The sequence below is a fragment of the Sinocyclocheilus grahami genome, unplaced genomic scaffold (assembly GCF_001515645.1).
Source record: "Sinocyclocheilus grahami isolate Dianchi unplaced genomic scaffold, SAMN03320097.WGS_v1.1 scaffold548.1, whole genome shotgun sequence".
NCBI lineage: Eukaryota > Metazoa > Chordata > Actinopteri > Cypriniformes > Cyprinidae > Sinocyclocheilus > Sinocyclocheilus grahami.
In genome coordinates, this window is record NW_015505727.1 from 356,595 (window position 1) to 374,404 (window position 17,810).

The 17,810-nt window shown below is 36.9% G+C and overlaps 2 protein-coding genes across 2 annotated transcripts in view; one reads left to right on the forward strand and one right to left on the reverse strand.

Annotated features, from left to right (window-relative positions):
* LOC107555885 (potassium voltage-gated channel subfamily C member 2-like) overlaps positions 1-16,259 on the forward strand; it is a 103,025-nt gene extending 86,766 nt beyond the window's left edge. The window contains exon 4 of the mRNA XM_016238811.1: positions 16,201-16,259. Within this exon, the coding sequence (XP_016094297.1) occupies positions 16,201-16,244 (44 nt within the window). The 3' untranslated portion in view covers positions 16,245-16,259. The remainder of the gene's footprint in view (positions 1-16,200) is intronic.
* The window catches only part of frs2a (fibroblast growth factor receptor substrate 2a), a 19,223-nt gene continuing 1,427 nt past the window's right edge, over positions 15-17,810 (reverse strand). Inside the window, exons 2-7 of the mRNA XM_016238816.1 lie at positions 5,407-5,497; positions 5,103-5,194; positions 2,853-3,039; positions 2,395-2,532; positions 2,152-2,315; positions 15-1,070 (exon numbers count right to left, since the gene is read on the reverse strand). Of these exons, the coding sequence (XP_016094302.1) occupies positions 174-1,070; positions 2,152-2,315; positions 2,395-2,532; positions 2,853-3,039; positions 5,103-5,168 (1,452 nt within the window). The 5' untranslated portion in view covers positions 5,169-5,194; positions 5,407-5,497 and the 3' untranslated portion in view covers positions 15-173. The remainder of the gene's footprint in view (positions 1,071-2,151; positions 2,316-2,394; positions 2,533-2,852; positions 3,040-5,102; positions 5,195-5,406; positions 5,498-17,810) is intronic.

A 17,810-nucleotide genomic window follows, 5' to 3' on the forward strand; every position in this document is an offset into this window, starting at 1 on the left:
ACATTTTTCTATTTTTGTTCAAATAAATGCAGCTTTGGTGAGACTGGTGAAAAATTGTAATTATTTTGAGTTTGCATGTATAAAACAGGCTTAATTTGGAATATAATGATTTATGTGTTTATATTCAGTAGTGAAATGTGACCTAGACGTGTTTTGGAGAGATAAACATTGGGTCACATGGGCAGGTCAGTACTGTTGTGTCGTGTTTTCCTAGATGTGCCGTCGTCCCGTGGCTGTGCTTTCTGCAGGCTGGACATGGCGGCGGTGCGCTCGATGTCGATGACGGCGTACAGCTCTGTCCGGCGTGTGGGGGTGGGCGGCAGGGGCGTGGTGGGCGTTTTGGGGGTGTGCGGCCCGCTGGAGTCTGACACTTTGTCCATCTCCACCTCGATGTAGTTGAGCTGGCCGAGCCTGCGGAGGTCGAAGTTGAATACGGTGGGCTGAGTGCTGTGGAGTTTGTGTGCGCTGAGTGGCACCGTGACGTTCTCCGTGTTCACGTAGTTGTGATCGAGGGAGTGGAAGCCGTTTAGAGACGGAGATTTGAGTTCCTCCTCGTCCTCCGCCTCACTGTTGGGTTTGCGGGTCTCCCAAACGGGCGGCAGCGCCGGCAGGTTCTCGTAGTTGAGCAGCGCAGTCCGCCGCTGGGCTGAGTTGTTAACGTTGTGGGTGTCTGGGAGTGGAACGGGAGGTCTGTTGCGTCTCGCTCCGGTTCCGCCATTATGAGTCTCATGCTGCGTCTCCCTGCGCTCATCGCTGTCGTAGCCCGTGTCGCAGTCCGTGCTGCCGTTTACAGTTTTTGCGAGAGAAGCGGTGTCAGTACTTGGGCCCTCCGCTCCCGTGTCCTGCTCGCCCAGCTCTCGCGGTCTCTCCTGGAGCAGTCTCTGGATAGGCGTGGGGCCTAAAACAAACTTCACAGCCTCCGGCTCCAGAAGCACGTGTGGCTCCAGCTCATTGGGCGATGCTGGGGCTGCGCTCTCTGGATTGGACGTCCAGAGCTCGAGAGGGGCGTGGCCACAGCCTCGAGAGCGCCGCTCCTCTTGTAGACACGTCGTGTTGACGTAAGTGTGCACCTGCACAGACATCGGTCATCAAAAACAGAAAAAGATAAACTAGAGTTTTATGGTTTCTTATGAAATATGAGCAGCACTTGTCTGCACGAAATTTGCTGCCAAAACAGCATTAAATTGTCCATTTAAAAAGGACACAATAAAATATATAATACTTAAATCAATAAATCAATAATAAATCCATATTATACTTAATACTTAAAATATAAAAAATACTTTACTACTGAAATACAAAAAAAAAACCTAATACTTAATATAATATAATACATATATAAAACATACAATCATTTATTTAAATTATTTAATATTATAAAATATAAAACAATAACAATTATATTATTCGTTTTATATCTTTTAAATTCATGTGTGAATTTATAAAATTATATATATATACATATATATATATATAGAAAGAGAATGTGTCTATATATATATTATATTGATAATGTTTTTTATCTTTATTTTTAAATATGAATATAAATATTTGAATATTTATTAGTGCTGTCAATCGATTAATCGCATCCAAAATAAAAGTTTTTGTTCACATAATGTGTGTACTGTGTATATTTATTATGTATATATAAATACAAACACATGCATGTATATATTTAAGAAAATAATGTTATGTTTATATAATAAATATATTTATATATAATATAAATTATATGAATATAAATATATACATGTAAATATTTTTTTAAATTTATACTGTATGTGTGTGCATTTATATATACATAATAAATATACACAGTACACACATTATGTGAACAAAAACTTTTATTTTGGATGCGATTAATCATGTGACAGCACTCATATATATATATAAATGTATAAAATATATAATACTTAAATATTTATTTAAATATTTTTTAATATGATATAATAAACCGAACAATTATAATTTTTTTATATCTTTATATATGTTGTTTATTTTTGTTTACATTCATGTATACGTTCATACATAAATTTATACAAATATATATATATATATATAAATTATAATTGATAATGTTTTATTATATCATATTAGTTATATCATATCATATAACTAATGTAGTTAAGTGTTAGCGTGTGTGTTGCATACCGTCTCGTCGTTGAGCAGCAGTGGGTGTGTGGACTCCTCCCCTACTGACGGCAGGCGAGTGCTGCCCACTGAAGGATGACGGCTGGACGGCCGCGAGGAGGTGTCACCGAATGATGGGTAGCGACCGATCCCATTGGCTACCGTTGGGACGGAGTAACCAGGAGCTGCAGAGAGAGTAGTGGAGGGATCAGTGAGAGCCTCCAGTCTGAGCGTGAGCACTGGAGTGTGTGTGTGTGTTCTTACTGGTGGGAGTGTGAGGCGTCACTGGAAGCTCGGGCTCCAGCACCGGCTCCTCCACCACACTGATGCTGTTGTTGTGCATGATGTCCTGCAGCATGTTAAAGATCTCCTCGGCCCGCGCGCACTTGAATGCAAATATCCCTTTGAGGAGAAGAGTGAAGTATGAATGTGAATGACAACCATATCTGATAGCAGGGGTGTCAAAAAGTACCGACTTTGGTACCGAAATTTAAAAAACAAGACGATACTAGCATTTCCCGCTAGAATTGAAGTGCTGTTGAGTGGATTCTTTAACACCATCGATGGCCACTGTGTTCACGTGCTCAACAGATATGTCTGTGATTGGCTACAATGATCATCGCTTCACAGTCTTCGTTGAGTGCGGCTCACACTGAAGCAAACGTGAGCGTTTGAGCGTCTTTCAGTGGATCTGTCAGCGGATGCCTAATATATCTGCTCACCTTGACCGGTTTGGCAGCGCCGGCCGCTCTCGAAGGAGAAGAGGTTGGAGTCGTAGCCATAGCGACGCAGGCAGAGGTAGGGCCACTTCACGGCGTCTCGTTTGCGCGTGTGCAGAATGAGCTCTTCCTCCGTCAACTCCATCACACCCGAGCCCAGCTCATTACCGTCATCATCCACGTTTATCACCTACACACACACACACATCAGCATCTGCACACCTCTGAACACAGCTTAAAATACATGGTGTGAATTTTTTTATAATTTTTTTCAGACACATACACGACCAGTCAAACTTTAGACAAAATTTTTGTTCTTATGAGCTAAAAGTCTGTTGATTCTACTTAAAAACCTTAATTTCTTAACAAGACAAAACTGTATACACACACAAACACACACGTGCGTGTGTGTGTGTGTGAATATATTATATATTATAAATAGATATTTTTATATTACTGAATGATAAATCATTATTCATATTATTAATATTAATCTAAAGTTGTTATATATATAACATTTATATTATTAAAGGGGTCATATGATGCTGCTAAAAACATTATTTTGTGTATTTGGTGTAATGAAATGTGTTTATGCGGTTAAAAAATTGGTTAAAAGGTTAAAAAAAATACATTTTCCACATACTGTACATTATTGTTTCTCCTCTATGCCCCGCTTTTCTGAAACGCGTAGATTTTTACAAAGCTCATCGGTCTGAAAAGCGAGGTGTGCTCTGATTGGCCAGCTATCCGGTGCGTTGTGATTGGCCGAATACCTCAAGCGTGAGATGGAAATGTTACGCCCCCTCACCATATTTTGATGCCGTGTCCGGCCGGAGCGACGAGACAAAAACATTAAAACCCATTATAAACGAGGCATTTGTTGCATCCAGTTGGGACATAATTACAGATTATAATGACTTATACTGTCTTTTTACGCGTTGCATCACGCCGCGTAAACATAAAACCATGTCTGCATTTGTGATCGGAGAAATGACAAACAACAAGCGCTACTCTACACTGCTCAAAACTCACGTTTGAATCATCAGTGGCAAATCCTTTAAATATGAAAACGTACTTACAGGCTGTGAGTCAGAACAGCCGGCATTGTAGTCTACTCTACCAGGATCAGGACACAGTCCTCCATAAAATGTGCTGCACACATCTGAATATTTGGGTTGAAGTGTTCTGGAACAGTGTTGTAAATACTAAACCACTGATTTCTAGTCGTGTCCTCTTTTGGAAGACCAAACAAAGTAGTTTGGCTTTCACAACGAAACACACAGCGCCTTCAACAATACTACAACGAGAATAAAATTTACGCCTTCTTTCTTTGTGTGAACATTTGGGCAGCGTTCCCACATAGTGAGGTAGATATGTGGGGGCGTGTTAGAATGAGCTGTTTTAGGTAGGTGTGGCTGACTCTTAACTTTGGATTTGAGACTTTAGTCTTTGCAACTTTACAGATCTTCTTTATGCACTGAGCTTGTAACACTCCAAAGAGAAAGCAAAAATTTAAATCGCATCATATGACCCCTTTAAATGTTAAATCATTTATTAGTTTGAAATAATATAATCTACTAATATAATCTAGCTTCTACTTAAATGTTTATTGCATTCTATTTCAATTCTACTTAAATAGATAAAATACACGAAATATATATAACTAATTGTAGAACTTATCCTTTGTTTTTATATACTTCCAGTATATAGTATCTGGGTCCTCCAGACCCATTGCTCCGCACATTTATTTAATGCACCTGATTCAGATCATCAGCTCATTAAGAGAGAGATCCATGAACTGAACCGAGTGCGTCAGATAAGAGACACGTACAAAATGTGCAGAGCACTGGGTCCTGAGAACCTCTGTTTTAAATAATTATATTGATTACATGATAAACCATTTTTTATTATAATTATATAAAATATCATATATAATTTTTATATAATAATACAATATAAAAAATATAATGTATAATTTATTTATTTTTTGTTTTTTAAAGAAAAAATTTGGAGTTTTTGTTTTTTTACTACATAGTTCCCATATTTCCAGTTGTGTTTTTATTATTATTATATTATTATTTCTAAGTTCCATATTTTATGATGACTAGTCTAAACTGTCCAACCATTTGCCTGTAGTGCACAGTAAGCACTTATAAGAGCTATAATGTGTTAGGCCAGAGATATGAGAACTTCTGTCTCTCTTTACTGAAGTCCGTGTGACACACAGACAGCATTAGATCGAGAGATGCTCACCTTGAATTTGTTGTGATGGTTGTCAGGGATGATCTCTTTATCGGGACAGCTACAGCAGCTCCCCATGGCGCCTTTAACACACCATCGGACCCCTGCGCAAAAGATATATAAGGGGCGACAATATGGAAAGAGAAACAGATGAGAAGGGGAAGTACAGGGGAGAGAAAGTAACACTTCAGAAACATCAGACAGTCGTGTGTTCATTTAGAGATTGATATCATCTTAAAGCCAAAATATCCACCCAGCCCTATACGTGTCCTGTTTCTGTAGATGTGTGTTTCCTCTGATGGTCCTGAGTGCTCACCTACATCCAGCCATCAATGATTCTGCTCGTCTCCACACACACCGGAGTCACAGATCAACATCACACTTCCAGCGGGACAGAGAGCCACTTCCTGTGGACCAAAACACACACAAAACTAACTTAGAGACTCGTTTCGTTGCACATTTTAAACCACATGTTTCTACTGAATAGATGAGAGAAATTATATATACAATAACTACAATAAATGGATATAACTCAAAATCATTTATTTTATATTAAATATAATAAATACATATATAATAAATAAATACATATAATTCCATGTATGAAATTTAACAAATGTATTATTTATATTTATTATCACTTATTTTAAATAAATGTTGTTTAACATATAATATAATATATATATATATATATATAAATATAAAAGTAGGTCAGAGATGCACACATTAGGTATTAAGTTCAGGATACACACACAAAAAGAAGATTTAATAAAAAAATATTTAAAAGACTGAAAAATATTATTAGAGTACATTTACAAGAAAATAACATTTTTGCTGTTCCTTTGCAATTATTTATAAAATTCACTAGCTATTCCTGACTGTTTAAAGTTTAAAGTAAACCCAATTTTTTCCCCCAGTGTAGATGATTTAAATCAAGCATATGCAAAGACCGGATTCTGACTCGAGTCCCACAGCCGCCCTGCGCACGTTCATAATTCATGCACACATTTACATGAACATCTCCAGAAAAAAGGCCAGAACGTCCCATAGCGGCCGTTTGTGTTTTGACATTTTTTCCGGTTTAAACAAAAGGATGTTTGTGGTGTTGTGCACTTGATCTTGCTGCTTTTTTGCATCTGATCCTTCTGTGATCAGTAACATTAGTCTGATTCAGTCTCTGTCATTGTGGCTTACATCTGATTGGTCTGTGGTTCAGAGGTCGAGCACGCCAGCTACATATCAAATGATAGGGAAGTGCAAAACTAATCTGTCATAACTGTATAATTAGGCTCACATGGTTCATCAGATGCGTTTCTTGGGAGGTTTTCACTTATGAAATGTTGCATTCAAAAACTGCTGGACTAAATGCAATGCCATCTTTAAAAAATGCCTAAAAAGCCATAATCGGTGATGAAAAAAAATTGCCCCGATATACCAAAACTACTAGCATTCCTGTCAAAGTTAATGATTAGCATAAAAAACAAGCATGTTGTGGCTCAACCTTTATTTTAAATAGCAGCAAAAAAGGCAACAGATGATGTTAAATATGAATCTGCAGCATGACCTGCAGCTCAGTTCATTATGGCCACTCATGAGGATGAAACGTGAATAAATCATGAGCTCCAGTAAAGCTGCTCTAGTTTCTTCCTGCAGGAAACAAACGGCTCGCTCGCTCAGATATCAGATGTTACACATGCTAAAAATGATTTACTACACCACACACTCTACAAACACACTCGAGTCTGGACAGCATGTTACATTGTTGCTCCTCCTTTATGTGAAATGATCAGTCAGCGGCAGCGCTTCGTTTGTCTTCTATATTTCATGAGTGAAGGATGTAGGGCGTAGCGTGGAGGGAATTTCACAGGAAATGTTTCCCACCTGTAGGGTTGGGTACCGTTCACATCTGAACCGAGTAATTCTCTGAGTAATTACAAAAAAATAAGTCCAAAAGTCTCAATTTCAACATTTTGAACAATAGGGCCCTACAAACTTTTTTTGTGTACAAATCAAAACTTTCAAAACCGTCAGACGTGTGTGAAACTGCACAACTGACAATGAGATTTTAAGTGAATAACTTTCAGTCAATACATTTCATTCAAAGCTATTAGAAAACAAAACACACAAGTTGTATGAACTACTTTCATAATGGTATAAATATTTCAGAAATATATTTTAAATATATATACACACACACACTCCAGAACACAATTATTTTATATATTATATTATGTATTAAAGCTATTAAATATTACTACATTTATAAATACATTTATTTTTTTAGTTAATATATTTTAGAAATATATTTCAAATTATTTTAGTTAAATTTAGTGTGTGTGTATATGTCTTTTAAAATAAATAATAAATGTTATAAATATATTTCAAACATATACACACACGCAAAACACTTATTTTATACATTATACAATAATTAAATATGAATAGGTTAATATATATTTGAAATGTAGTTATTTATGTTTAATATTTATTTATTATTGTTTATTATTAAATACATGTATATGTATGCATTTTGAAAAATGTATAAATAATATAAAATAATAGGTCAGGATACAAGTGAGCTCAGGATACATTTAATAACGAAGTAATTGTACTGCATGAGCAGCTCATGATTAAGAAATTAAGACAAAAACATTAGTATTGTAATTTTTTTAATTAACTTTGTAATATTTTTATTATTTTTCTTTAATACACGATTATTTTACAATGAAATATCACAATAGAAATATTTCTTATTTTAATATTTTTATTGGAGAATATTTACAAAGGAAATACTTAAGTCTTTATACATTCATTCAATGTGTTATTTGCCATTTCTTTGTAATTGTTTGTGAAATTTACTAGCAATTCCTGAGTGAAAATTCAGGTTAGATTGACACGAGTTAACGAATTCAACTCTAAACACCCAGGACAAACTCAGCAAGCGCATGTGGTCAGAGCGCAGACCGTCATCTCAGGCGGATTAGCAGCGATCAGTCAGCAGCTCGCAGAGTCACTCATTCCTGCTGCATGTTTGGGCAATTATCACCCCACGTAACGAGGACGGTCATGACAAGCCTGCAATACACCGCTAAACCATGAGCCTGAGTCATATTACAGCAGCAATCTCAGCTCACAAAGGTCACGCGACAGAAGACGAGCCGCAGCTTTGAGAGGTCGTTATCACAGCCCTGCCTGTACCACTCTGAGACTGAGCCGTTTGAACATACAGGTTGAATGCAATTATATGTTTGTTGCTGAATGCAACCAATGAAGATCACACAATGGAAAGATGCTGAGTTGTTTGTTAATGTCTCTCTCACTGCATTCAATTTAAACTAAGCACGACTCACCTAAAGCATAAGCTCTTATGCCGTGATGCTAGAAACATACTAAATTGACATATTAATGTAGATGTTCATCGTCTGTTAGCAAATCAAATCATAATCATTTGGTTTCAATAAGAACGCTTATTTATATCAAGTAATACTTTGATCATAAAAGCCTAAATCAATTATTAGGGATGCACGATTAATTGAAATGAAACCGACATTGCTTTATAACTTACAGCGCAAAATATTTAAGTAAATATTTGCGCTGCATGTTTCAGTGTGAAGTGCTGTTGTTTTACACATGAGCAGCTCATTATGTTTGTACTTTAAAATAAAATTATTATCATTATTATTTTTCTTAAATACTCAGTTTTCTATATTAGTGAATTTTTACAATATAAATATATTTTTAAGTATTTTCATTTAGTAATAACAACAATAATACTACTAATAAATAGTATTAATTTTATTATTAATAATTATTTTCATTTTCTTATTATTCAATTAATATTTGCACTAAATGAGCTGCTCATGACGTTTGAAAATAAAAATTAAGACTACAAATATTAGTATTGTAATGTTTAGAATTGTTTGTATTAATATTGTAATATTTTTCTTTAATATTTAATTATCTTACAGTGAAACATCACAATATAACTATTTTTATTTAAAGTAAGCAGTAATAGTAGTAATAGTAACAATAATAGTAACAAAATATAATAATTAGTAATAATAATACTTTTTCTCTCTTCATCTTTGGCTAAATATTATTATTGCTTTAGTCATATTGCTATGTAATCACAAAATTTAAGACCACATTGTGCAGCCCTACAAATAAGCACAGAAAACCTGGTGTTTATTTTTCATTTTCAATTGCAATTAAATTTTTTCCCCCCTAAATCGTGCATTAGTCAACGTTTTAAGACTTAAGCAAGAAAAGCAGGCACATTTAGCGTGAAGGGTGAGGGGTCACGAGACATACATACTACATAGACGACAAGATGGACGACAAGTCAAACACTTTCACTGAAAACACAGGGGAAGTGCTGCGGGTAAAATTGCACTCCTCTGACTTCCTCACCCTCAAACACACACACACCCTACATGTGTGTGTGTGTTGAAAGCGTGTAATGACTGAAGCCACTGTGTCTCTCCCCCGCACAATGTTCACATTCCACGGGGCACAGGGTGTGGAAACTGAGGTAGATTTTTTCATCCGCAAAAATGCCTTTCTATCTATCTGTCTTGATCTGGGACTCACCCACTCCTCCTGCACTGCTGTTGCAGAGGCTTGTCACACACCGGCCAATCTGTGACTCACTGCGTTTGCATTCTGGGAACGATGTGGGGTCACTGGAGCACTCGAGTCTGCATTCGTAAAGAATTCTAATAGTATAAACAGCGCGCTGGAAAGAATGAGTCAGGAGACGCTCTTAACCAGCACTTTAGAGCTCGTATTAACAGCCGTGTGAAGCAATCTCATGCAGTTTGCTTCAGCATCTTGCCAATTTGCTCATTACTCGCGGTCCATCGCATAAATTGATACGGACAGCTCTGACAGGTAACTGAACTGTAGCTTCTTTATTATTTAGCTTCACAAATTCCAGTGTAACTACATCTATTTATATCTGCTGAATAAATAAAAGGGCATTCAGAATTAAAAAATGAGGCTACACAACTATTCTGCAGAGAAAAGACTGGCTTTTAATGTCTAGGCCGCCCGCATGTGCCGCTTTCCAGGGTGTTGCTATCTGGTTCAAAGTTATTCTGAGTGGTTTCGAGACTGTCATGATTGAAATCATGATATGGCTCAGTGCAAAGGCTGTAATCAAATCGCAAAGGCTGTGATAATTAAATAAATATATGCACTGCATGTTTCAGAGTGAAGCGCGGCGTGTTCATTTACACACGAGCAGCTCATGAGCATCTCGGTTCGCAGTACTACTACACACAAGCTTCCCAAATGTGTAATTAGAAGCGTTAATAAACCGGCTGTCATCAACAACAGAAAATCTTTAAGGACTCCCTGTGATGTTTTAATTATTCGTTTTAATTATTTATTTATTTTTTGCCAAAATAAAAGCTCCATGGTTTGACATTTGAAAATAACGGAATTAAGATATTAGTATTAGCATATAATAACTATTACTAATAATATATCCCGATTTTTCTTCCAAATCGTGAAGCCCTACTTTAAACACTCTCGTTCAGAATTACATTTACATTGTATATTTGGCAGATGCATTTATCCAAAGCGACTTTGCATTCAAGGTATGCATTTTATCAGTCCATGCATTCCCTGGCAATCGAACCCATGACTGTAGTGTTGCTAGCGCTGCGCTCTGCCGCTGGAGCTGCAGGAATGCATTAGCGTGGCGCAGGGATGTGCTGTGAGAGTCATGAGTGCAGGATTAGCATGAACTAACCCCACACCTCTGAACACGCATTCCAGCCCTGAGAAAAACACACGGCCCAGCGAAATACACATACACTCCTTCCCTTCATACTGGAATGTAAACAGCATTTAACACTGGCTTTCTTGGGCTTTTGGGTTTGGAAAAATAGGATGCAGAAATGCATGCTTGCTTTAAAGCATCTATTCCCGAAGGAGGGCTATAGATTTGACAGACAGCTCGTCTCCAACTGGCAATGAATAAGCGCCAAGGGCGCACCCACTCATTAGGACAGAGATTTATTTCTACTTTAATGGCTCTGACAGCAAAACCGTCCAGACAGGCATTACACGATGCTGACTGAGAGGAAAAGAGCTGTAGCTCTCGCTCAAAACACAGGAGGATAAATCAGATCTATTGATCACCGACTCGTGACAGACTCAGAAATGTGATACGTGACATTCTAAGGCTCTAAATGATCAAAACTCTGCTCTGTTGCACACAATCTACTCCATACCTTCTGTCATCTGATTGATAGTATAGACTTTTTTTATCAAGTAAAAGGTTTAGTGTAATTGTACAAACGTCCACCTTCAGCTCATGCTTTACGTGTCTTTTTGCTGTAAAATCGTACAGATTTTTATCATGTAAACGTCAGAATAATAATATTTCCAGATGAACACTTACTGGACTGAAGCAACTCTGCTTTACTTGATTCTCCATCAATCATTTTTTAGAAAAATCAGTGCGTCTCAAATCTGATCATCAGGATCTTTTGAGGAGCATTTGTTTCCAGAAACTTTACTTTCACTGTTCCTCAGCGGAGGAATGATCTTCACAAGCCTCCAGAACATCTCACATCTTCTGAGGAGCCTTTATTTCTTCAGCTCTCAATCAGCACTGGATCGCATTGCATTATATGTGTGTGTCATTTCAATCTCATCTTGCTAAGACATATTATTGGAGATATAGAGTGACCACTGATATTTAGATCATGTTATGCAAGTATACTGTTATCTCATTGATTTACATGACAAGCATCAGAATTTGATCATATAAATATCAGCATCTGCACCAAATATTTTTGCTCAGTTTGAGTCTGAATAAAATTGTGCTGTTTTTTACATCATATTCTTTCTATATCCAACTATATGAGCCATAAAAGCCTGATGGATCAAATATGATTCACACAAAAAAAAAATACATATGCAAACAGTTTATTTGTCTAAAGGTCCAATAAACTGTTTTATTTCAATTTATATATATATATATATATATATATATATTAGGGCTGCACGATATTGGAAAAAAAACTCATATTGCGATATTTTGTTTTTCTGCGATGTATATTGCAATATGGAAAAAAAAAATCAGATGACTTCAATAGCTCTATTTGGAAAAGAATTATCCGTGATTGGGGTGATTTTTAGGCGAGTAAATCAGCATAGCAAATAAATAAATTACAAGCATAGATAAATAACAGAACAAAGATACAAATGAAATAAGCAGTGCTTTATATTTTTCAGGTAAGTCTAACAGTATTCAGGCACAAAAATTGAATAATCAAACGTAAAATAGCACTGCATAGTTTTCACTATAAATGAAATCTAATAAATCTGTGTTAAAGCTTTGTTTGTGTTTTGTTTTTTAATTAACGCTCATGGCAGAGAAAGCTACAGGAACATTAAACTGCTGTGAACCAATATACTGTTACACATCTATTTTCTTTCTCAATTGTTCACCTTCACCTAAACCATAAGCAACTGTGTTTACAAGGATACTTGCAGAGCACAGTATTTCAGGCACAAATAGACACAGAAGTGAACAGAAATCAGTGTTCACGTGCATCTGCTTGGCTCTCACCGTGTCTACACCGGGCGCGGCGCGACAAAATACTATGAACCCATTTTAATCAGTGATGCTGTGTGACTGTCTACACTGGATGCGGCGCGACACGACAAATCCCCGACAGTTAAGTGATGCCTCGTTTATGACGTACTGACACAAAGTTCAAATGATATGCAACGGTCGTTTTGTCGCGTCCGGTGAAGACAGACTTTGGGGACGTTCACATTTGGGGACGTCTGCCGTTGCTAAGCCACCGTGACCTGCGCTCTCCGTGACAACGCGGAAGTTTCAACAAAGGATAAACAGATTTCCAGCACTGAAAATCGCATGCTGTAGCTCTGCTACTAAATGTATTTAGAAATGGGTATCTCTGTACAACTGTCGCGTCTGGTGTAGACACCGTGTCTGTGTGTGAGCAAAGAAAACAGTCAGTATAAATATAACGATCAGTAGCCTATACTAAACATCGCACATCCTGCGATGTATCGTGAATGCGCACATCGCGATATCGATGCTGAAAACTAATAAATATATACTGTATATATATATATATATATATAGACTAATATTTCACATGTCAGGCTTAACAGGGTTAAAGTAGGACAAAAAGCTGCCCATATCTTTTTTTTTTTTTTTTACATCAAAAAGTGATGAGTCCAATCAAAATCTATTATTTTGGAGCAAATTATCCTCTAACTTGCTAGAAGCCAGACAGTTTGACAGATTACAACATGAACATGTGCTCAACCTCAAAAGCATCAACGGATTTATGCAATATATAAAAGAGAAAACAACCCATATGCAATAGCAAAAGCAGCTGAAGCATACTAAACCAACAAGACTTTTTCCTCTTTCTGCAGTTGTGCTGTTAGTGTGTGTAAGAGCAGCTGTGAGTGTGTGTGGGACGGGTGGGAGGTAGAGAGCTCTTCACCAATGTGTACACTAATATTGTGCTCTCCTGGCATACGGGAGAGAGAGAGAGAGAGAGAGAGAGAGAGAGAGAGAGAGAGAGTGTGTGTGAGTTCTTCCTCGCACGACCCGGTCACCCCGGTAACCCAGCGCTTCCAGTATGGCCAGCTGGTGAACGTTGAGCGACTCGCACACTTCAAACCAGCGCCAGAGTTTACTTTAACTCCCACCAGAAACACAGAGGAAGAGAGACGGCGTGTCAGAGTAGGGGAGGAACGTAGCAGATTATTTTTTAACTCTACTAACTCTGGTGAGAGGGAACAAAAGGAGTGTAAATGGACACATTACTACTAGGCAGAAATATTGACAATATCTGAGTATTTAGTATGGTTCACGTGTATCATTTATTGTATATATGCTGATTAAAAAAAACTTTTATATATAAATAAAACATTGTTACTAGAAATTAAATAATAAGTGTTCCATTAAAAATAAGTGTTAATTGAAAAAAGAAAAATTCTAACAAATATAATATATTTTATTTCAGCTAGTTTCAGCTATCATTTCTCACTTTCTTTTAGTTGATCTCAAAGTACTTAAAAAAAACTATTAGGTCATATTAAAAAATAGTAATAACAACAATAAATCAAATATAACTAACATAATTTAAGGCATGCCATCTCCTTTATTGTAATAATGTCACAAAAACAATTTCAGGTCATATTTCACCCTAAAATAAAATGAAATTAAATAAAAAATCAATTAAAAAATCTGTGCATTAAAAAATAACCTTATATTAAGATTAGTTCATTTAGTTAGTTTGTTGCATGCGAGATTCATCCTGTAAACGGTGTAAATAAATGTAATACAGGCCTCCAATAGGGCTATGATAAAAACACGGAGCCTCCAGTAAAACTCTGAAATAGTGGCTATTAGCTCTTCACATAGCAAACAAGCTTAAGCTTGTGTGGGAGGCACAAAATCAGAAAGAGAGCGGCCGACCTCACTGCATGATCCTTCTCAACAGAGGACAAGAGAAGGGGGAGGAGATAGAGAAAGTCCATCTGAAATACAGAAATCAAGCACAGGTCATCTGAGTCAGTGAGGACACAGAGGCCGGCCGCTGACCCGGGAGAGTAAAGCCTGAGAGTCCAGCGGCGGATCTTAAACTCCCACTCTGTCATTCCTTAAAGGGATAGTTCACCCAAAAATCAACATTCGCTCATCATTTATTCTACAAATCTGCATGACTTATGATGTTTTGAAGAACCCCAAACTACACAGACCCAATTGATTTCCATTGTGCAAAATAATAGTAATAATAATAATAATATAAAAAAAAAAAGTTATCTGAAATAAAGTACTAAAAAAACTACTTTATTTTATTTAAAATGAAAACTATTAAAACAAAATTTTCCTTGCCTGAAATAAAATAAAGTACTAAAAACATAACATTGTTTTTAACTAAAATTTAAATTATTAAAAAAAATAAATAAATAAAAAATGTTCCTTACTTACAGCTCAGCTGTGCTCCTCAAAGACGAGGTGCTTTTCGGATAAAATCACAAACTCAAATCAAACTGAAGGCTAAACGCTGAATAGTTCTGGTTGTCCATCGCGTCACTGAATGATTCTGATGATGATTCAGCTCAATTCTTCCAGCATGGCTATTATGAAAAGAACTGGACGGCCTTCAGAACTTTTGCTCTATTATCTGCAATTCAACACGGCCTCAAAATCAACACATTTCACATCACAGAGTGGAAAAAAACCTTTCTGCAATTAAATGAGCAAGAACACGAGTAGCAGATGATAAAACATGAAGAGAGAGCCACAACATTACATTCTGAATTTGAAGTTCACCCAAAATAGAAAATTTGCTAAAACATTTACTCACCCTCAGGCCATCCAAGATGAGGATTGATTTTTGTTTCTTTATCAGATTTGGAGAAATGTAGCATTATATCACTTGCTCACCAATGGATGCTCTGCAGTGAATGGGTGCCGTCAGAATGAGAGTCCAAACAGCTGATAAAAACATCACAATAATCCACACCACTCCAGTCCATCAGATAACATCTTGAGAAGACTGTTGCTTATAACTAAAATAATGTTTCCTCCAGTGAAAAGTCAAGCTCCTTGTCTCTCACATCAGAATCCACCGTATATTTGTTTAGAGCTGTGTTGGCTTGTAAACAGTGCTTGATCTGTGCAGATTTCTCTCCTGATTCAGACCAGCAACTTTTTCACTGGAGGAAGCAATATTATGGATAAAAGACTTGTTTGACCTTAAAAACATCTTAATGATGGATTTGTCCCTTATAAATACGCAGATTTCGGCTTCACAAGATGTTAACTGATGGACTGGAGTGGTGTGGATTACTTGTGGGTTATTGTGATGTTTTTATCAGCGGTTTAGACTCTCATTCTGACGGCACCCATTCACTGCAGGGGATCCATTGGTGAACAAGTGATGGAATGCTAACTTTCTCAAAATCTTTTCTAGTTGAATATACATATAGACACATTGCTTTCATTTTGGGTGAGTTATTTAAATGCTTTTTTGTAACTGATTTTGAAATCTACTTGCAATTTCTAAGTGAAAAGTGATTCTGCACCATTTATTTTCAGTGTGCTTAAAAGAACAGAGACCCAACAACTGGAACAAGCCCTAAAGTTTTAAATGCACAAATAAAAGCAAACCAGACACAATATGAGCACACCAAACTGCATGACGTTGAGGATTTGGCATAAATGTATACTTGTATTAATGCAGACAACTTAATGCATTCAAAGCATCTTTTCGCTGATAACTTTCTCAAAATCTTTTCTAGTTGAATATACATATAGACACATTGCTTTCATTTTGGGTGAGTTATTTAAATGCTTTTTTGTAACCGATTTTGAAATCTACTTGCAATTTCTAAGTGAAAAGTGATTCTGCACCATTTATTTTCAGTGTGCTTAAAAGAACAGAGACCCAACAACTGGAACAAGCCCTAAAGTTTTAAATGCACAAATAAAAGCAAACCAGACACAATATGAGCACACCAAACTGCATGACGTTGAGGATTTGGCATAAATGTATACTTGTATTAATGCAGACAACTTAATGCATTCAAAGCATCTTTTCGCTGATAAGAGTACATGGTGCAACGTGTGTCAGAGAAACCATCAAATGCAATAACGGGAAACCATAAAGGCAGCTCTGCTGAGTCACTAGGCAAACAGGAGCAACATAGTCACCCTGTCAGCACACACACAGATTTGAGGGAGCATGTGTGTAAACGGACCTGTCTTTACTCTGCTTTTTCCACCTGGATCCTGACATCCATCAGCATGACTCGAGGCAGCGTTAGTGCCTTCTGCCAAAGCTTTATCCTATGGGTGGTGATGCTCTCGTCATCACACCCACAGCTCCTTCACTTTGTGCAATCATGACTGTGTCTACTGCCTTGATTTAGGTGTGGTGACCTACAGTGCACCACACCCATTAGAAAAGGGCCTGATGTGTCCTCCGTTGAGTGGAATATCTCCAGTTCTGAACTTTAAAGCGAATCAATACCTACTCATGCATTTGCATGGGTCGACACTATCGCCAAATAACCCACCAGACAATGGGAATCTGCTGCTGATATCTGTTCAACATTCAATCACACAGAAAAAGTGAAGGACACACAAGCGCTGCATCACTGCTGAGTGCTGACCGCTGCTTCCCAGAAACGACACATTGTCAGGCTTCAGGCGAGGATCTCGGAAACACACAAGCCTCGAGGAGCTTGGAGGATCAATGCTGCTGATGAGCGTTATGCATTACGCCATGTTAGTTATGATACGTGCTGTATTTACAGTCAAATTAAGCATGCACGGCCTTGTTTACATATCCAAAATATTGATTAAATGTGAATAAAGGACGCAAATGTCAGGAAATGTGAATGGAGGGACTCAGTTAAGCTGTGTCAGTGATCATAATCAGGTTTATTCATCTGAAAGTCAAACTAGAATTGTGTTTATATTTAAAAACCAAAAATCTGAAATGCCACAAAACGTTACTTTAATATAATTATAGTTAACAAGCATGGTAAACCAATCCATCAGACCAGTACTATTTGCCATAAAATCACCTTTAATAAATACACAAACTAATTTAACGAAGCACATCATATTTGTAAGCTTTTATCAGGATGTTTTTTATTGACTATTTTAACTGAACACACACTCACACATACACACACACACAC